The sequence below is a fragment of the Nelumbo lutea genome, chromosome 8 (genome assembly GCF_056320005.1).
Source record: "Nelumbo lutea isolate HS-2025 chromosome 8, American lotus-T2T, whole genome shotgun sequence".
Classification (NCBI taxonomy): Eukaryota; Viridiplantae; Streptophyta; class Magnoliopsida; order Proteales; family Nelumbonaceae; genus Nelumbo; species Nelumbo lutea.
The window spans coordinates 4,338,586-4,360,496 of NC_142691.1; the positions used below are offsets into that span (position 1 = coordinate 4,338,586).

The window sequence follows — 21,911 nt, forward strand, 5'->3', positions numbered from 1 at the left end:
AATTTGGTGTGATTGCCCTCACCCTTAGGTGTGATTTCCTAGGATTTTATCTAATTTCCATCTCTTCTCTTCTTTCTCCATTAGTTCTTTGTTAATCATGGATGTACGTAAGTTTTTTGTAGCTATTATTACAAATCTGTCAGGCAATCCTCCAAATCAGTCAACCTTTTCAAGTTAAGCATACATTAGATGGTAAACAATCATGTGCGACTCTTCAGTAATTTGCAAAGTCCTAATGGCCCTTTAACCTCTAACCCAAAGCTTTCAGTTTTCTTTTGTCAACGTATATATTGGCAAAAGTTTAGTAAGGGTGTTTTCAGTTTTCTTTTGTCTTTCTCACTCAATTATGCACACTAACACTTGTGTTAGTATAGGTGTCTCCCCAACTTCATGGAGTTTTTCTTTGAAACAGGTAAAGTATAGTAATTCATTAATATACAAAAAACATGTACAACTAGGAGCTGTACACAGGGAGTTACAAAAAAAAAAAAAAAAAAAAGAACTAACCCCCAAACCCTGATTTACGAAAAGATTCCCAACGGCAAAAAAGGAGCTAAAACTTCTATTCCTTAAACACTTTTTTTTTTAATTATCCTCAAACACACTGTTTACTGCCAACCAAGAGTACATTTTCACCAAAAATTTCTGGAAAACTGTATCTGTGGAGCATTATTGATTCTTGAAAATCCTTGCATTCCTCTCCTGCCAGATGCACAAAAAAACAGCAGCAGGAGTCAGGTTCCACGCAGTCTTCCCTTCTTTTGTGAGGCCCTTGACTATCCAACTCTTAACAAAATCTGCTACTGACTCTAGATAGCAACTTTTCACCTCAAACAAGTTCCCATCCCTAACCTAAATCTCATAGGAGAAACAACAGTGAAGCAGTAAATGGTTGACTGACTCAGTATAATTCTGACAGAGCACACAAACTTTTGTGTCCAGCAGCATACCCTTCTTCTACAAACTATCCCTAGTTAGAATCCTGTTCAAGTAGGCTGTCCAAACAAAAAAAGCCACCTTTGTGGGCACACCCTTACACCTCACAATGCTAACTGGGGTTGGCTCCTTCTCTGTTCTAGAACAGTAATTGTAAAAAGATCTAACAGAGAAAACCCTTTCTCCCACTTCCAAACTCTTTTATCCTCACTCCCTTCATCCACTTGAGTACTATATGGTCTGTGCAGCAGATACACCAGCGAGTCTACTTCCCAACCATTCAAATTTCGCCTGAAAAGAGAAATCCAAACAATGCTTCCATTCTGCACCTGCAAATAGTCTGAAACCAGAGCCTCTTTATCTGAAGCTATTTCAAACAGAGTGGAATAAATATCCATCAAAGGTATGTTATCTCACCATATATCCTTCCAGAAAGAAACTCGTAGCCCATTCCCGACCCTAAAGAGTTCCGTTTGAGTAGAGATCTGAACTTTCCCAATCCCCTTCCAAACTGAGCAACCATAGGGCTGGTTTGACTCTCCTGGAACCCAGCCAGAATTACTAAGCCAATACTTAGCTGCAATCACCCTCTTCCAAAGACCACCTTGATTCTCACCAAACCTCCAAAACCATTTTCCTAGTAAAGCAGAATTGGTGTCCTTCACTCTTCTCACACCCAAACCCCCTTGAAGTTTGGATTTACAAATCTTAGACCATCTGACCAGCATGTATTTTTTCTTCTCATCCCTCCAGCCTCTCCACAGAAAATCTCGCATCTTCCTTAGCCATCCCAGCAGGAATTGGATACAGAGAGAGCATATGCAAAGGGCGAGAAGATAAGACACTTTTCAGAAAAAACAATTTACATCCATATGATAAATACCTGGTTTTCCAAGAGGCCAATCTCTTGTCTAATCTCCCCACAATAGGGTCCTAAATCAATTTGGAGTTGCACCTCGCACCTAAAGGCATCCCAAGATATTTCAGAGGTAATTTACCTGTTCTACATCCCCATTCCTCCTCCCACCTATCAAGCTTTGGCACTTCTCTCACCACAACCAATTCACTTTTGTGCAAGTTTACATGCAAGCCGGGCTCTACCTCAAACCACCGCAACACTGCCATAAGTCCATAGTGTAACCGAGTTGCTTAGCTGAAACATCACAAAAGACGAGTGTGTTTTTAACTTCTCTATCTATCTTCCTTTTCTTGACTTGATCAATTCAGACATTACCATGATCCAGAGAGCAGTAGAAAACCCACAAATGCCACTAACCAAATCAATTCCAAACCTTCACTTCAACATGACTGCTAATATATTCTTCCACCTTGAAAATTCTTACCACACTCCTTACCCAAACCCTTCTTCGATCTTTCAAACCCTGATATTCCTTTAATGCCACCTCATATCGAATTTCACCCTCCACCATCCTTCCTTCTTGTTAGACAGTTTTGTATGCCCTTAGTTTCAATCAAAATTGATGTACTTTATGAGTTTATTGTAAATGAATAAAAGTGCATTTTTGGTTCATGTTCCCTTGGTATGTTTCTGTATAATACCCTTAAACTGGACACTTATTGAGACTTGTGTTAGTTTAGAATGTTCACAGCCAGTGGGTCGGTCTGGGGAGACCTATCCTGACAAGGCTGACACTGTGATGCCACCAAATCGGTTGGGGTGGCTTGTCTCAGCAACCGGGGTGAGACCCTAAGCACATACAGTGTGGGATTAATTGAATCTTTGAACTGGACCAGATTTTCAGTATTGCCCTGGACCTTGGAGATTGATGGGCAAAACTGAAAAGTTACACCTGACCCCTAGACTCGATTATGATGCTGCACTAGGTGTCGGATCGGGTTGTCTTTGATGTACCAATCAGTGAGATCCTTAGTGGGGGTCAAAACCTGGGTATGTTGGGACAATCCGAGAATTCATCTGAGTGGGTGATCATAGTGACAGGATCAGCCCCTTTGTCGGACAAAGGTAATGATCGGGGATGCACTCTCACTGTTGGAAACCAAGACTGCCGGCAGCCGATTTCAACTGTTGAAATTTGTTTTGAAAAATATATTTTATATGAGATATAAAAGTATATATATTATGGTTTCTAAAATGTTTGCAAAAGGGTTTTAATTCCCGGGATCCATATAAGTGGAGAGTGCAACACTGTTCCTTGCAGCCGAGGGAGGGGTCCTCTCTTGTCGGGCAGTGTATGATCATTATGGGCTGAGAGGTTAAGTGTAAGACCATTGAGGATAATACCTGATGGGCTAATCTTGCATCTGCCCACAGTCCCTGGGTGTTACAAGGTGGCTTGGTCCAGGGACCACTTAGGGTAAGTGTTGGGCCCATAGAGCCCATTTGATGGGTTTCAGGGGGTGCACTGTCTTTAACAGTGTATTCGACCAAACCTTGTAACAAAGGCTGGGTCAAATCCATGTGGCTGATGTGTAGATCAATGCTTGGGTCCCACGCCATACAAGGAAGCCCAACTAGGCAACAGTTAGGAAGGTTAAGTGAGCACATAAGTTTAATGGGCCTAAAGCCCATTTCGAACTGGGCTATTAATTTAGTTAATTAAAGGGGCGAATTCTGAGATGGATTATCAGTGAGGATAGGGTCTTAATTCTATCCACTCAGAGAGTCCAGATCTGAATGTGATTCAGATCTAGAAACCTCCTAATAAGATTAGGATAAAGCTAATCTAATCTGCAGATAAGATAAGGGTTTATCCTTATCATTGGAAGAGAAGGTTGATCCAAATATGATTTGGATAAGCACCTCCTAATGGGATTAGGAGCTGATCTTTTCAAGTTAACAAAAGGAAGGAGGGGGCGGCAGCCTTGAGAGAGACCAAGAAACACATCAGATCCTCTTTAGTGCTGAAATCAAGAAGAGAGAATTCTGCACCCTGTGAATACTCTCTTGCCACCTCCCTGCTCTTGCCGCCCTGTTTGTCAGTTCGATCTCCAGCTGTGGGAGAAGTCAAGATTGGATCTTGACATCAGTTCTTTGAGAAATGACTGAAAAGGGAAGCTGTGCTCACGTTCCATCCTGTTGTTTCTTGTGAAGGACAGAGTTCTTAGGGAAGAACACTGCTGATTCTGCTCCATCCTGCACTGCGCCATCTTCAGTGGGAGCAGTCTTTGGATCCTTGGGCATGAACACCTTCGTTGGGAGATATTGCTTCTCCGTATCAGGTATTAATCTCTCACATTCCTTTTGGTTCAGATCTGGTTCAGTTTAAGGTTCAAGATTTATCTTTGAAAATATGATTTTCTAAATAGGGAATGTGATTCCCAGTTGAAAGGAGAGAAAAAAGTTTGAAATTCGCCCCTTATTCTACAATCTTTGGGCGTCCATGTGATGGATCTCTCAACCCTTCAGTGGTATCAGAGCCACAGGTTCAAATCTTGAACCATTCTGTTTCAGATCTGAACCTGCGCAATTAGGGAGAAGGCGTTCTACCCAATTTGCGCAGATTTGGTTTTGGAAAATTTGTTCCCAAAACAGTTGGGCAAATAATCTGAAATTAATTTTAAATAAATCTGATTATTATTTAGAATTGTTCTTTATAATTTTCTTGATTTATGGGTTGTTCGTACAAGAGGATATCGAATTCTTGGTTTGCACAGGGAACCTGCGAATTTGCAGTTCTTGACTTTTTTTTTGGTCTGTAAATATTTTTTTTTTTATTTTCTAGACTCAATGTATAGGTATTCGATTTGATGTAATTATTAATAGAAATAGGATTTCTATTTATTTTATTTTGGATCGAAGATGGCGGCGCAAAGAAGGAGATTTCGCAGGTAAGAGAAATGCTATCTGCGATTTGCAGTTTGTGAAACTGCATTCTGTGATCTAACCTCTGTTTTGCAGGAAGGATTGTGCGAACAGCCCTGTTTGACTGATTCTTGTTTTTCCTTTTATCAGTATTTAATTTCAGATTATTTTCTTGAATTAAGGATTTAATTAAAAATCAAACACTAGACCCATTCGAACCAAGATTGGTTCAAAACTGTTTGGACCAATTCTAGGGTTTAATCAAGGCTGAATGTCAGCCCTAATTTCCCACTAATGGGCCTAAGGATTGATATTTAATTAAATGGTTAATTCGGCCCAGCTTGTAAAGGCCCAGTTTTAAATAGTTAAAACTGCAAAAGCCCATTTCAAAGGATAAAGCTATATGGGCCGAACTGGGTAACCCTAATTCAGCCCATATACCTAGATAATATTAATGGTTAATATTATGGAATTTTAACGGGCTTCCAACGGGCCTTACAGATAATTAATTGATAATTTATCCCTGCATGTGATGTATGGATGTGTGATGTGCTGCGTACATGGGCCATAAGTACTTGGCCCATGCTCATTCGACAGTGGCTCTTGCGCACACCATGGCTGAATGCATATCATTGCCATGGTGTCCCTTTTGGTCATTGGATGACTTCCCTCAGTGGTGGGCCCCCACACCTCATCAAGAGATTGCGTGCGGAACCCTACCCGATTTAAGGCCCACCGAAATCTGGCTTTATGAAAGTTAGTGGGAGCCACTTTGGTTTGACCTAAATCAAACTGGAGCGTAATTTTGTTCCCTCCAGCTAATATGAGTGCGTGTGATAGGGAGATTCATATGATGAACTCTCTAAAGGCCTTCCATCATTAGCATGAGGATGGGTCATTCAGTAATGAGGAAACGCACTAGAAAATGGGCTATCCATTTGCTGTTGGGCTTGTCTGAGTGTTTCATAAGATGATAGGGGCATCATAGACCGATGTGGGAGGGGCTTCACCAGAAAATGGGAACTCTCTCACGGTACCTTGGCGTTCACGAATATGATGGGTAAGCACTCACTGGACAGAAAGGTTTACCTGAAAACGGCTCTGACAGAGGCCAAAGGGAAAACTCATATGATGAGGGGATGTGATCCTTCACAGAAAGGTGGTGGGGTTATGCAGCTGAAACAGTTGGCTCCATGCACCCTATGTGATTTCCCACATTTCCAGAGACAACCTGTAGTCTCCGTCACTGAGAGAGGAGGGAAATCTCAGAGACGAATAAATGAAAATGGATCGTAGATTAAAATCCATATCTATGAAATAAACATGAATCAAATTAGGTTGTGGACTGATGTTTGCTCTTTTATCAGAAAATGGCAAACGGATCTTTTGCAAAACTACTTGATGACAACAAGTTGAAGGGCCCAAACTATGCTGATTGGTACAGGAACCTTATGCTGGTCCTAACTTCTGAAAAGCTGGACAAAATGGCAAAGAATCCTGCCCCGGAGCATCCGGGTGATAAGGTTTCTGAGGCCCGAAGGAGAAACTATCAAGAATTGGAGGAGAAAAACTCCCTTACGCGGTGTTACATCATTGCCTCATACTTTAATAATGGTATGGAACTAAACAAAATGGAATGGAAAAACATGATTCATGTAGTCAACCCCATATGGTGATGATGATGATGATTTTTAACCTGAATTATTGCTAACCCTAAACATAGTGATCAAAATCTTATGATTTAAAATACAATCCATGATTCAAATCATGAATTCCAAGGATTCCTATTTGAATACTTTTCCGAATATATGCATCCGAGTTCTCTACTTATTTCTTTTCTTTTTCTTTTTTTTTTAAACCCTTAATAGAGTAAGACTTGTTTATTATCTAAATACCTATTTAAAGACATCTTTGAGCTTATCTCCCATCATATTTGTGTGTTAATTGACATTCAAAACAAACCTGATTATATCATCTCAAGCTTCTGAAGTAAAAGCGGTAAACTTATATGATTCACAATTCAACTCAAGCTTCACTGCGATTTACAATACAATTACAATATTCAAAACATTAACTAATCACAAGCTCGAAACACCTTGCAAGCACAATTGCAGTAAGCATAATCCCCTGCAGCACCTTTACCACCACAACCATTGTTGTCACCATCTCTGTAGTATCATCAACTTCGCGACCAGGTACTTCCGGTCTCTCTCATCTCATCTCTCTCTCTCTCACATCCATTATGATTAGGGTTTGATATTTTCTTTTTTTTCAATTCAAATAGACAAGGCGGAGGTTGTTCAACCACCACCGGCCATCTCCGGCAACTACCAGCAACAGTAAACAGGTGGTGCACTTTTTTCCCTCTTCCATCTACTCTGTTTTTTCTTTTTTATTCATTTGCATTTTCCCCAGCAAATCTTTAGACAATGTCTGAAATGTTAGAAGAAGGTTTAACAGGCTTTGTTGTAGACTCCATTGGCTGAAAATCTTTGCAAGAGAATGTAAACAGATAACGCGAGCCTGAAAGATGTAACTGGGATTCTGCTTCTAGAATCAGATCAAAAGAGACAGAGAAAATCAACTGAAGTCCTAAACGAAATGCAGGATTCCCGCTCAAATGCCTTGTTATGAAAACATTAAAGATCCAACTTACAAACAAGCACCCCAAAAATATTCATTTATTTCTTTTCAGCCTCATCAGTTCGACAGTTCCAAAACACGTTCATTCATATAAACATATATAATAAAACCCAGATTTAAACATCCATGGTAATCGGTTTCTTTTCCTTGTAGAAATCTAGACAGTTCGAGGCTTCGAGCTTAGCACAACTTAATTAAAGATCAATTCTTTTGTCAGTTCAAAGAAAAAAGCATAGCACCGGACCATCAAAGGACGCACTTAACACTGTATTGGAAATGCTTAGTTATAATTTTACAGCTTAAAATACCTATATTTCAGGTCCGGAACTTCTTCGATCTGAGAAAACAAAAGTTTGTTGCTCTACAACTCTAACGACAATCCGCATTCCTGAAGAGCAAATATGTCACGTTCCCTACGTACACCCCTCTGAAGCCGAATATTTTCTGTTACAGGTCGTTAGAAGGTAATCATGGTCTGTTATGATTGTCATCATTTGGTTGTTATGAGGTTGTTTTGAATGCTGACGTGGCAATGCTTGTATGACAAATCCACTGTTATAAATGGAGGCCGAGAGGAATAACAACGCGAGTTATTACAACTTACATTTGTTTTCCTTTTTCTTTTCTTTCGTCTTCTCGCTCTAGAGTTTTCCCCTTCGAGCGGCGTCGCCACCATAGCTCGGGGTAACCCTAACCTGCCTTCTCGGGAGAAGAGATCCGTGACATTTTGGCATCAAAGCCTATACTATGCCTCCTTGTTGCAATCGTGCGACGCAAGTGGTGACGTCGATATTGCAGTGTTAGGCCGGGACTAGGGGGACTAATGCAAAGCCAGCCTGTATAAACGCCGGGACTGCAGAGCGTGATGGAATGTTACGATTCATTAGTCCCATATCGATAGTATGGGATGCCATTGTGGGGTGTATATGGGATGCCACAGAACAGATGGAAGAAGGAAAAAAACGCACCACCTGTTTACTGTTGCTAGTGGTCGCCGGAGATGGCCGGTGGTGGGTGAATAACTTCCCCTCCATTATTTTTTAATTGAAAATATAAAAAGAAAATATAAAAATTAATATCAAACCCTAATCGTAATGGATGTATAAGAAAGATGAGATGAGAGAGACGGGGAGTACCTCCGGACGGCGAAACTGCCGGAACAGTCGTCGGCATCGGAGTGCGTGGATTTCGAGCTCGGATCGGATTGAGAAGTATACAGGTCTCAGCCGGAGAGTGCGTTAGGGGTGTAGTTTGTGCGGGAGGACAGATGGGCCACACGCGAATTCAAATCTGCGCCCCACACAATCGGAAGGCGCCTCTCGCACGATTTACTGCCATAGCGTGCGTGTGCGTGGAGCTGACGGGAGTTCAAATCTGCGCCTCACGGCCGGACGCCCCACACAATCGAAAAGTGCCAAGTGTCCTTCCACACGATTTCCCCCTCAGCGCGTGTGGAGCTAACAGGACGAACGTTAGCTCGTCCCGTTAGCTCCAAATTCCCGCTGCTCTCAACTCTTGACCCTGGCCTCGTCTCTTGATCCTTGCACCCCTCCATCTGAACTAATGGCGAGAACTCCGTTAAAGACGACCAATCCGACAAATACACCACTCCCCGTCCCTCTCATCTCATCCCTCTCTAGCATCCTTTACATGTTTTACTGAGTTATTTTTTATCTTTTTTTTTTTAAATATAAAACACAAAAGGGAAGGGAGATCACCGGCGACCACCCGACCATTATACAGGTTCAGATTTCCCTATTCATTCTCATCAAAACTTGGATTTTCTAATAAAAATAGAAAAAGTGAATTCTATGTAAAAACACCCACATTCAAAATTAAGAATATCCATATTCAATGAACGCCTCAAATTTTGTTCTTGTTCTAATAAGACGAATCCTATTTTGTGCAAAAAAAAAAAAAAAAGAAGAAGAAGAACACCCATATTCAAGTAACGCGCCAAAATATAGATTTCTAGTGATCCAATACTCCGACTCGCGTAGATCAATTGACGCTCACCTACATTGGTAATGGAACCAGAGCATGGCGAGAGAACTCTCACTAGGGAACACCAGATCATTCTCCTCCGAAGCAAGCGCTTCCCCGAAGAGTACAGCATGCGAATGCAAAATCTTCCCCTCGCTGGATAGTAGAAGTGTAGAACCGCCAAGGATTCAACATACCGGAGATAGTTCGACGTCTTTAGCTTCTTGGCCCCGTCCGATGTGGCCATCGAAAACAAATAGTTCCTCCCTGGAGCAAAAGAAGAAAAAGAGCGATTGATGAATAGAAGGTCGGAGGAGAGAAGTGGAGACTACTGGCAAACGAGGAATACCTCCGGTGTGTCTTCCGGAACGGTCTCCGTCGCCGGAGTTCTTGCTGTTAGCTCGGATGTAGGAGTGCAGGGGAGGGTCAAAATTAGATAGAGGAGGCCAGGTCGAGAGTCGAGAGTAGCGGGAATTTGGAGCCAACAGCCGTCCCGTTAGCTCCACGCACGCTAAGGGAGGAAATCGTGCGAGAGGACACTTGGTGCCTTCCGATTGTCTGGGGAGTTTGTGGGGCGCCCGGTTGTGAGGCACAGATTTGAACTCAGCTAACGGGATTGCATATCAACTTATAGGAGTTATCTAGTTTAGTGTAATTCTCCAAGTTTCAAGCCAATTTCAACTTGTCAACCTCCATTAGAGCACGATTCAAAGTACCGACACCTGCCCATATCAGCCAATATATTCTTCCAGAACCCCACCGATATACCCTTATAGTGGGTGCATTGGAAGTCTGACCGGTCCAGGGGATGGAGGAGACTTAGAACGGCCCCCCCTGAACTGGTTTCAGAAAAAAATAAAAATACTACAATTAAATAATATTGATTCGCCTAATGCATCAGGCATATCCATATTTTGAACCTTGCATTAGATAACTGCAATTTGTAAACCGACTATAGTTGAATTTATAGATTGATTGCATATCAACTGTCATGTTGTCACCAATTGGGGCTACTTCTATAACACTTTTTTCTTGACTTTTTAAACCTTGTCATGCATCCATCTTAGCAGTCTCATCTCAACTATTTTCTTTTTAATTTTTAACATGCATTTACCAACCATATGATCTATATATAGCATTTCATATAGAGTCAAAGCTTTGCACTGTCCAAATAATAAGGCAAAAGTAGATTGTTATGCTCATTAGTTTTTGCTGATTCCTAACCGTATTTACAATTCTTTGATTATCTAACCCATCTGTCTCATTTACTTGGAACGGTAAATTCCAGATCATCTTAACTTTAGGCAGGCATAGAAATGATACTACCTGTTTTATTATAGGCATAGACTCTTCAAATGATGGAGAGAATTCCAGGTCATCTTATCTTTAGTGTGAACAAACACAATCACACAATCTCTAAATCATATTCATTACAGTGGCTGCTGTACTGTTAAATCTGAGTCATCTTCTGTGGACTCTCTTAATCAATATCCTGAGTATGTATTCATGAAACACAGTAATCATGAAACTCCATAAGCACTGGAGAGTGGAAACCATGGAAAGGACAAAATGTCCCTGAAAAACAGCAACAAAAAAAACCAATTTGCTTGATTACTGTATTTTTTCTCATTTCATTACTAATTTGCTTCTGAACTAAGTTTCTTTCAGCATTTTCCCCCTTTTACCATTTTGTTTTTCTACGAAGAATGCTTACCACCTGTTGAATTTGTGGATGGAAATAGAAATTGGGTATGGAGCTTATAGAGAAAACTACCACAGATGAAGATTACATGTAGCAGTGAATATGTAATGAGGATCACACATTGAAACACCACAAAATGTTTTCAGACGGCCTGAATAATTCCTGGTTTTTACTCATTTTTATTCAACGTTTTCATGAAAACAAATAATAGCTGTTTATCTTTGTAGATTCTTGAACGGTTTGGCTTGCCTTTTACAAGGGACAGTACAGGTGGGAAATTAACCTGCAACATCAAAGTTCAAACCACATTGTTGAACTTTTTCTGTGCTTGCTTGATCCGTTCCAGACTCCAACAGCCCGGTCGGTAACTCAGTACTCGGTGTGAATTAAATATAGCTATTAAATAGCCCAGATGATTCAAATTTTGAAACTCCTCGGTAGTTTTTACTAACAACACCCAGCAAAAGACAACTCAATCAAAGCTATCAGAGATAGAGATAGAGAAACTGACAAGCACCAATTCTAATAAATAATGTCTGATCTCCAAGCTCACAAAATTTATCTTGAGGATGGAAATTTTAATTAATTGGTCGCTACTCCTTTGACAAGTTTGGGTAGAAGTGTATAACCAATGATCGTGGGCTCTTTTTTTATTTTGGCTAACAAGAACTGCTTCATGAAACTACACAAGCAGATTATTTTATTAAAAAAATGAGTTCATGTTTGTGACACTGATTCTCAGGATACAGAGAAGTCAGCATTTGCATAGTGCAAAACCCTATATTTTGTATTATTTTCTATGTATTTGCATAGAAAACCTTATATTTTGGGCAGCCTTAGGCTCAGTTTGTGTAGTTCCATGCATTTGTACTCCTTCCAATCCGTTCCAAACTGAGCCTAAGAACTACCCAAAACCTTGTATTTGTACTTCCAAAACCAAACTCCACAAATTATATAAATGGGTCAGTTTGGAAGGAGTACAAATACAAATTTGTAGAGTGCAAAACCTTATATTTTGTATTATTTTCTATGTATTTGTATAGTACATATTTGTATTTGTACTCTTCCAAACTATGCCTTAATATCATTTATCAAAAGACCAAAAAACAATAGGGCCCCTGTACAATGAAATTGTTGTGCCTAGGGCTTAGGCAAGGCATATACCTTAAAATGCATCTCCCCTGTGTGCCTAGGTGCACCTTTTTAAATCACTGCCCAAAAAACCTCTCTAGCTAAATAGTTGAATTCAACTAGTCTCATTTCAGAGTAAAAATATCCAAAGAATTGTCATAGTCAAAGTGTAGAACAGAATTCAAGTCATTAAGAAGAAACCCTAACTCATCAATTTAAATTTTGTAGTAAAGAAAAAAAAAAAGACATTTCTCATTTAAAGAAGAGGAACGTGAAGACTATGAGTTTATATTACATGTTCAATAATCAATAATGGTATGAAGACATGAGGCATTTAATCTTGCAGTGTGGTGGATTTCCTTTTATTATGATGAGGATATGATTGTGATTGGGTTTTGGTACTGCTGAAATTCTCAGGGGTGGATAGACCTTCCTTTGGTTCAAGTTTCTGGAGACTCTTGAATTGAAATTTGATGTTGTAATCTGAATTAAAATATGAGTGCTGTCTTTTGTTGTCTGCACCTTCTTTTTGGATTGTCAAGCTATCTCAACACACTATTTGTTAGTGTATCTTCTTTATTTAATGAAATTTCTCTTTTATTTATTATCAAAAAATGATGGTTTCTGTATATTTTGCACGGGCAACTTCTCTAAACACAACCTGCCCCAGATTCGCCTTTTGTTTCAAGCCTCATGGCTTGTATTTATTACCTGATCTTACAAATTAATACAATACTTTAATGATCTTCTAACCCATCTAACAATTACACCAATCTCTTCTGATAAGCATCTAATCTCCCTTGTGACCTGCCTATGAATCCAAATCAGGTTGCGCATATCCTTTGTTGCGCAACCTATCCCTTTTCAGCCTAATGCAGGTATTTTCATTTTCTGGCCAAGTCGCTAGGTAAATAGTTCTCTAGATTGACCACATGTTTAGAGCAGTTAATAGTAGTAAGCACCAGTGGAAACATCTAATTGAGGTGTCTCCAGCAATACCAATTATGCTTCAAACAACATATATTGAATTTTGAAAGTCCAAGCAGGAGATAAGAACATGCTGTTCAGATTTCATTCAGTAGAATTGTGGATAGGACTTGGCAGTGACCAAACAGAATATATGTTGTTAGTCCATACAGCAGACATAACTTGGTTCAAACTAAATGGTGAATAGTTTAGATGGCACAGATTACCATTTACCAAAATTGTATATCTCAACAATCTTTAAACCATGCAAATACCTTAAGATTTTTGGTAGATATTTCATGTGAATTTCTGGTGAGACAATTAGACAAAAATAAAATAGAAGAGAAAAAACAAAAATGGGTAGCATGAATGTAAGCAGTCTTTGATCTTTATTTGTCTTTCAGGTGGATGACAGCTTGCAAATGAGCCATGATAAAGGATTCCAACTTAGAGAAATTTTTTGAACAAATTAGCAAGCACTAAGGCCTGGAGCACAGCATAACCTGTAGAAGTTTCAATTAAGTATCTGATATTCTAAGAATGACGAACCAAAATGATTACAATACAAAGACTCATCACAAATGAAGTAGTATAAGTGATGGATGAAAAATCACTAGCGTGCAGCTTATCAAGGTTCCGATGATGGAGGTGGCAAATATAAACAAACACAAATTGACGAAGCCACATAAGAAATAAGCATGCCACCAACTTAGGCAACATAAGAGAATGCAGAAGACACCAAATTGAGAATCATAAAAGGCATAACAGAATTGAGGACCATGAAAACAAAACGCTCTGTTAAGTCCAATCTAACGCATCACATTTTTTATACAAGGCATTGGTGCTAAAGCTTAATCAATTGATTCAATTAATGAATCCTACAAATTTCAGTTTTGTTGCAAGGCAAACAAAGTTTGTTAAATAGCAGACTAATAGACAAAAGGAATCAATTTGTACCTAACTTTACTCATGTATTCCACATATCTTTCTCCAAAAGTCTCCACCATCAACTCCTCCTCCGATTTGGCCTTATATCCATAATACAACAAACAAACCACTACCGTAAATAGAAAGCTGAGTGGCGCCCGGAGTGCAACACAGTAAGTTGAAAAGAGAAGCACCGTGGATGCATATATCGGATGGCGGACCCATCTATATGGCCCAAATTGCACAACAGAAGTTGGCACCACCACCTTCTCTGAATACTTTGCAAGGTACAATGTGGAGTGATACTGCATAAATAGTGTCAACATGATCAAAATCCAAATCCCGAGATTACTCCATCCTCCAGGCGTGAGATGCAATGCCGGTCCTTCAGATGCTGCCAGCCAGTGGCTAGCCATAACTCCAACACAAAACCCAAGCCGATGAGAATTAGGTGGACTAACATCCCATTTGGGATCATGGGATCGAGGATAGTAGTCGCCATACAGGCGTTTCCTGACACTGACATTTAAGAAGAAAAAATAGTGGTAAACAAAGAAGAAAACAAATGGCCAACCTTCCAGATAGCCGTTAAAATGGGCGGGTGGAACAAGAGTGAGCCAAGTAAATGTTGAGGTCACTATGACTAGCTGTTCGAAGATGTTTGCTTCACCATGAAAGTGCTTTCGTAGGCAATAAAGTCCATATAGTGCAAGGCTGATGGCTAGGAACCAAGGCCAGAAAAGCCAGGTCCAGCTGAAATACATCCAGAAGAAAGGATTCAATAGGAGATTTACAGTCCATTTTGTTGCTGCAATGGAGATGGAGAGAATAGCAAACCATTTGCAGACGTCCAGAGGGGTAAGATTAGAAATGGTACTCTTCAACGAAGAAACAGAAAGATTCTTGAGGGTTCTGGCTAATGGGTTTTGGAATTCAGAGTTGTCGGAATAAGAGCATTTAAGAGGATAAAAGGATTCGTTTCTTCCCCCTGTCTTTTTCATTGATAATGGTGATAAAAAAACAGGATTTATCAGGATTTTGCTTAATGAATTTTGAGATATACATGAGTACGAGCATTCCAAAGGGGTTTTGACGATTCCGAAATTCCTCAAGTTCCAAGAGCGTTCGTTAAGAAGATGAGCTTGTAGGTGTTTATTTCGTTGTCTGAGAGAGAACCAATTGGTTTTTGCGAAAGAGAAACCAAATGGGGTTGCTTTCGTGTGAAGGAAAACTGAAGTGGCCTCCATAATAGATTGAAGAAAGAGAAGCCCTGCAGAAATGATAGATGTTAACCCAATTATTTGAAAAAAGAAACATAACCTAAAAGGTGAAATATGGAAACATAACAATCTGCTTATTTCATACCGTGCAATGCCGGGCGGAGCGCTCAGTCCACTAGAAAGATGACCATCCAACAGATGTGCTTCAGGTGCAAGCCTGAGTATTAAGTCAGAATTTATCATACTAGGAGTATTAAGTTAGAAACATCTACAACCCCATAAAGACCCAGTAAACCCCTGAGTTTATGTGAACTAAATCAATCCAATATGAATAAAACCACACCATCATAAATATTAGAGTTCAGTATTAAGCCATCAAAAAATAAGAAAAAAGAAAACTAATGGAACCAGCTGAACTGCTGAAGTAAACCCACATGTAAAAAGGGGATTAAAAGGTAAGCAAATGGCAGCAAGATTAACATGGATGAGAAGGAAAAAAACAAAGTTGGCTTTTATCATAGAGGCTATAGGTTCATGTGCCAGTGTTAGGTTTGAGAGACCCTACATTAAATCAATTCCATGCTTGATATATTTAAACAAAGACCTATACTGCTTGTTTTTGGATTGTCAAGAAAACCCCCCTAAAGATTAATGAACAGGTACCAAACAGAGGAGGGCTTCCACTAAATGCCATAAGCCAATTTTCAGCAGTCCAAATGGCCCATTTTGTGTCAATATTTATTGAGCCAACATGACAAGTTTGGGTGGAGAATTAAAAACATATTGAACTTCGACAGAGGGGAACTGGTCTTTCTCTTCCTCAATGAAACCGACAATTTCAGGGTACAATATCACTAAAACAATTCATGTAGTTGACAGTTGGATGTTGATGGAGGAAGTAGTGTCCCTTTAAAGTAGTGACTGGTGGGTGGTTTCCACATGGTCTGCAATAAAGGAAGGAAACCTACACCAAGTTGCTATGATATTAATAGAAACAATTAATTGCATATATTTTAATTTAAATTGATTGACCAGTTGAAGTGAAACCATGGGTTTTCCATAGTTTACTAAAGCCATGAAAAAGATTGTTTTACCAGTACAAAAATTGTAATGTACATTGCCATGAATTTGCCTACAATTTCAAAGGAGCAAAACAAACATGTTTCCAAGATTCGATTTCAAGCTTTAGTTAATAAAATTAAATGGCAAAATGGGATTCATGTAACCAACTCCATATATGTTCAAATGGATAATTCCTGTGATACAAGAAAATTATTTTATAGTCAGAAATCCATGTGAATTTGAATGAATTCCAGTGGAATGGTAAAAGAAACTATTGGTTACCCAATGAATTCCAGTCTGATATTTTTGACTGAATTAATGGTTATCATTTGGATGATACCTCTTTTTTTTTTTTTTTGCATGGTAAAAGAAACTATTCATTCATAATTAAGCCAAAATATAATAGACGGGGCTACCATCTATTGGGGAGGCTCTTTAGACCAAAAAAAAATATCAGATTTTTAACATGCTTAACAGGGCAATCCTGTGAGCGTCTATATTTAGATATATATTAACAATTAACAAAGAGATAAGAGAGTTTATCTATAGACGGGCATCCACACTTTATAGAGTCTACCTACTTAATGTAAGCATTACAGGCTTACAACTCAACAAAATGAGTTCCCCATCTATTTTTAACATGCTTAACAGGACAATCCTGTGAGCGTCTACATTTAGATATATATTAACAATTAACAAAGAGATAAGAGAGTTTATCTATAGACGGGTATTCACACTTTATAGAGTCTACCTACTTAATGTAAGCATTACAGGCTTACAACTCAACAAAATGAGTTCCCCATCTATGACTAGGGCTGTCAATTGGACTGGATTTGGTCAATCCAACATTGGTCCCCGGTCCAAACCCTACCCAAACCGGATCCAATCCAGTCCAATCGAAATGCAAATGGACTGGATTGGACCCAATCCAGTCCAAACTAAATGAAGTTTGAAAATTACATGAAAACCCAAAAATATAAAAAAAATGTAGAAGTATACTAAAATCTTCACAATTGAATTCCCATCGTGAGCCTCGCATTAAAGCCTTGCTTCTTGGTGCTTACTCTAAACTCTAAACGTTAGAAAGGTCTACTTCATCGTACATTGACTACTCTATTAGCCAATTAAACCACAAAGTTACAAGAAATAACCAACACTTACATCTAATAAAACGTTTGATTAAATCCAACTTCTAGTTTTAGTCACCAATAAGCATAATATCAAGCTTACTGATAATTCCAAGTACCATTATCCATGCTCAAACAACATACTGAAAAGAGCATTTTCTATGCAAAAGATTTAATTCATCTTAAATGAAAGCCTACAGTCTATAATCCCAGATTCTTAGTGGGCTAATGGGCTTCCATTATTTGATGCAAAAGAGCATTTTGGTTCTAGGCAGCTCCTCTCACCACTTCACCAGTCACCAATCAGTCAATCACATGAGGGATGCTAAATGTAGGCTGTTTTCTGTTTCTCTGTCAAAAGTAATAAACTTTGTTTCTCTGCACAAGTAACTACTAGCATGTAAGAAGTAGGTCACAAAATTCAATGAAGATGTATAGAAAATATTGTGGGGCATCTGAACTAAGATTTAGGCGTGCTTCAATTCAAGAAAGGGTTAAGGTGCAGCAGTATTTTCTATTTTATCACCCAACACAGAGATACAGGGATTACAGCATGAGCAGCTCCTAACCCTACCCTTTTCTGTTATATTTAATAGAGATGTTACAAAAATGTTGGAGGCATCAAGTAAATTCTATCAAGAATAGTGTTATATTTAATAGAGATGCTACTTTTATGGAAATACATATATTTATTACATGTATTTATTCAAAACATTGTTGTACAAATCTTTGTATACAAATCTCTAGGATTTCAGTTCAATCCAATATAGGACCACATATATTTATTAAGTTCTACATGATACATTAAGGAAATCCCCCTTGCTGTTATGAATGTCAAGTCCCCACATACCAAACAGAAAGGGAATCAGTACAAAGAAACAGAGAATATTTCTGTCAATTAGATTCACAAAGTAATTTTCTATCAGCAATGAAAACATGCATTTCATCAAGTAAAATGAAGGTGCAACAGTACATAGACGTACAAAGCCTTATTCTTGATCCTAAACATAGAATCAACAAGGAAGAAACAAGAAAATCTTAGCATGCTATGCATAGATTAGAGGTTGCAAAACAAAATGGCTAGGTAATCACTGTAGGAGCAACATTGGAGGCCCCATTTGTGATTGTTGGCTAGTCAGTGAACACATCAACCAGGAGGCATAGGTGGGGCAGGCTTGCCAAGCTGGTTGACAGGAATTTAAATCTGGCCAACTCATAATATCATGTAATTCTTAAACATTTTCTGATCTATGGGCTTAGTCTCCTTGAACTCATAGTTAATCCTTATCTTTGTGGCCTTTGTTGGTTAAAGCCTTATTTTGAAACACAGGAAAGTGACTTTGAAGCTTGGAGAATTACAGTGACTACAGTCAACAGTGCAACTTTTTTGCTGCTATCAAATCTTCAACCAAGTTCAAGCTTCAAACACTAGCAGTTTCCAACTGTTTGCTGCTAAGGCATGTATAAAAAATTTACATGAAAAAGAAGAAAAGCTTTCCTTGTTTTCATGACTGCATCATTTTCTTTGTTTTTGAGAAGTAAAATGGGAAGTAGAATGATCTAGTTCCCACTTTAAAGCAAAGAAAATGAAGGCAGGTTATGTGTTTGATAACTATGCTCTATAATTCAGGGTTACACATCTTGAATAGATTAAGGCTTTCCCTCAAAACTCAGTATGATGATATGGGATCCGTCATCCTCTGCATGAACAATGACGAGGGCACCAATTTTGTTTTTATGTAATCAGTAATGCATAACATACACTTAGGGAACAAGAGGTGTCTGCAATTTTTAAGGGTTTCGGGAATTTTAACAAGCAATCTAAATGGGAAATTTCACCTATTGTGAAACCAAGCAAGAATATAATTCAAAAACATAATATCAGTTGATATTAAAGTAAAGAACCTAACTGTCCAATTTAATTGGAAGTTTGGAACCTCTACAGCTTGCTGCGTATCAAAATGTCAAATATTTATAGGAATTAAAACAGAGCTCTAAAACTATAGACTGAATTATTCAAAATAAATCTCTGTATCCTAGAATCTTCTACAACTAAAACAAAAAATAAGAGACTAGGGAAGAGAGAATTGAACAAGAGAGAAAATACCTGCATGAACCTAATAATCGCAGAGGTCAGAGGTCAAAGGAGCCTATCGCTTGAGAGAGAGATGTAAGAGAAAAATGGACCAAAATACCACCGAGACTACCACCGGAGTGCTGTCGCTAAGAAAAGGGGGCTGTCACTGGAGAAGTGCTATCGTTGGAGAAAGTGAGAGGGCGAGGAAAAATAAACAATGATAAATCGCTGGAGAGAGAGAAATACCATCTGGACTACCACCGGAGTTGGGAGAATATCGCCGAAGAAAAACAGACTACCACCGAAGTTCGTTCATCTTTAGACTCTGAGGATGGAGTGATGGTGTCGCACTGCCTTCGAAAGTTTCCGCTTCAAACGAAATGAACGGATTACGAACCAGCGGACTTTTTTGAACTAATCCGCTTTGTCCACTTTCGGTCCATTTTATGCATAAACGATTCATATTCGAATCGGTCCGAATCTATATCATTTTTAAGACCACTCAGTCCGTCCATAATATTTCCGATTTGGACGGGGTCCAACCTGAAATCGATCCATTGATACACTTACTCTCACTCGTGTAGGACATACGTTGCCCACTTAGTGAGTCCTGGGCCCAGCCATTCTCTGACGTGGCATATATGTTCTGCTGTGGGTGGGGTGAAAGGAGTCCGAGCCATTGCACCGACTCGGGCTGTAAGCCGATTTTTCACCGACTCTGTGACTGTGAGAAGTAAATCCGGATTGGTTAAAAGAGATAAAATTGGGGGTATGACCTTATGGCTACGAGATTCTCCACGTATTCAGTAATCCACAAGCTCAATAATCATCTGCCACGTGGCAAAGGACTCATCTTCGCTCTGACTGTTGAGTTGTGTCACCTGCGTCCCAGTCTATCCAAGATCCATGCTATATGACTGTTGAGTTGTCAATTTAGAATTTTGCACCAAACCGTGTCAATATGAGTTGAATCATATATTCTTGGTTGCCATGTGTTAAAAACGAGGCCGTCATACAATATTGAGTGGCCTTGGAAGGAAGAATGTGAGAAAGGGTGAAATCCATGAGCTCGCATCCGCTAACCCGTGGGTTAATTCGTTGAGTCAATTGTCAGTTCTAATTGGGATTATTTATGTACCGTTAAAAATTGTTATTTTTTAATTTTTTATTTAGTTTTTATTTTTTATTTTCTGAATTGTTACATGTTCAAGTTTTTATTTTATATTTGAAATTTTAAGATTAATTCCTTTAATTTTGGTGTTTTCATGTATTTCTTTTATGTTTTTAAATTTCTTATTTTAGGATGACTCAAATTGACCCATTGGTCAATTCTAACCCGAACATTTAAGGTTAGGGTCTGACATTTGACAACCCAACCTGAACCCAATTGCCACGTCTAGTTTTTTCACTTGTCAACCTTTATACATTTTCATCTTCTATACATATTCTTAGATGTAGCATGCATTTGAGAGCGCTTTCAATGAATATAAGGCTTGGTTTGGAAGAAATACAAATACAAATCCTTGTATTTTTTTTGTATATATTTATATTGTATATACTTGTATTTGTATTTGTATAAATAATTTTCTTAGGCTGTGTTTGGTTGCAATGCAAATGAATTTGCACTGATGCAAAATTATGGTCGTACAAATGATTTGAGTATAAATTCCGACTTATTTTTATTTCAGATTTTAGCTTATTTTGTTTGATTGCAGTACAAATGAAGTAAATTAGGACATGAAGCAGAATAAAGTAAAACCCAAAACAAAATTTCAAAAGAATTTGTATTTTTTTTCATTTGCATTTCAATATATTTGTATTAGTGCAAATAAAATTGCATTGCAACCAAACACAGCCTTAAAAAATTTTACTGTAATGGTGTTGGTTGAATGTGATTAAAAGACAATGAAGCAAGTACTCATTGCAGGTTTATGAACTCCTTTATTTTATTCTACAAGTTATATTTTTTTCTGACCAAATTTGGTTCATATATTGCAATATTCATGTATTAATCAACCATTTTAAGTTGTATGAAGTACCACAAAAATTAGAAATATAAGTCATTTTTCTATTGAATATTATTTTTCAAGTAAATGATCATTCATCTTCTTTCAATGTGTGTGCAACCAAACACACCCATAATTGAATTTATGCTTTCAAGGTTCATGAGATGTTTATCTTATATATCCATGTAGTAGCGGTACAATATTCTAGTAATGAATATTATGAACTTGTTTCACTCGGTCTAGCTAGGCATGCTTTAAAATATATAAATTGTGCACATTGCGAGGTCAATGTAACCGAACCACTTCACATTTGTTTATTTTAATTTCGCTGTGTATGGTTGCAACGT

The 21,911-nt window shown here is 38.5% G+C and overlaps 1 protein-coding gene and 2 long non-coding RNA genes across 5 annotated transcripts; 1 reads left to right on the forward strand and 2 right to left on the reverse strand.

The window, feature by feature from the left end:
• Positions 1-1,142: 1,142 nt before the first annotated feature.
• LOC148842275 (uncharacterized) lies at positions 1,143-7,364 on the forward strand. The gene is made up of 3 exons (XR_016103110.1): positions 1,143-1,339; positions 6,835-6,915; positions 7,005-7,364. It is a non-coding gene; the product is annotated as an uncharacterized LOC148842275 (long non-coding RNA).
• Positions 7,365-9,158: 1,794 nt separating this feature from the next.
• LOC148842276 (uncharacterized) lies at positions 9,159-9,970 on the reverse strand. Its single transcript, XR_016103111.1, has 2 exons — positions 9,696-9,970; positions 9,159-9,613 (listed from the first exon to the last, which is right to left on the reverse strand). It is a non-coding gene; the product is annotated as an uncharacterized LOC148842276 (long non-coding RNA).
• Positions 9,971-13,983: 4,013 nt separating this feature from the next.
• On the reverse strand, positions 13,984-20,098 carry LOC148842277 (protein C-terminal S-isoprenylcysteine carboxyl O-methyltransferase). Of its 3 annotated transcripts, none has more exons than XM_088956569.1 (4): positions 19,805-20,098; positions 19,589-19,724; positions 15,438-15,509; positions 13,984-15,342 (listed from the first exon to the last, which is right to left on the reverse strand). In XM_088956569.1, exon 4 carries the CDS (start codon positions 15,317-15,319, stop codon positions 14,075-14,077), a length of 1,245 nt encoding a protein of 414 aa, XP_088812695.1. In that variant the 5' UTR covers positions 15,320-15,342; positions 15,438-15,509; positions 19,589-19,724; positions 19,805-20,098; the 3' UTR covers positions 13,984-14,074. The 3 variants fall into 3 exon arrangements, with proteins under 3 accessions (XP_088812695.1, XP_088812696.1, XP_088812697.1); XM_088956570.1 differs by having other exon boundaries at positions 19,589-19,735; positions 19,805-20,025; XM_088956571.1 differs by having other exon boundaries at positions 19,589-19,698; positions 19,805-19,979.
• Positions 20,099-21,911: the final 1,813 nt, after the last annotated feature.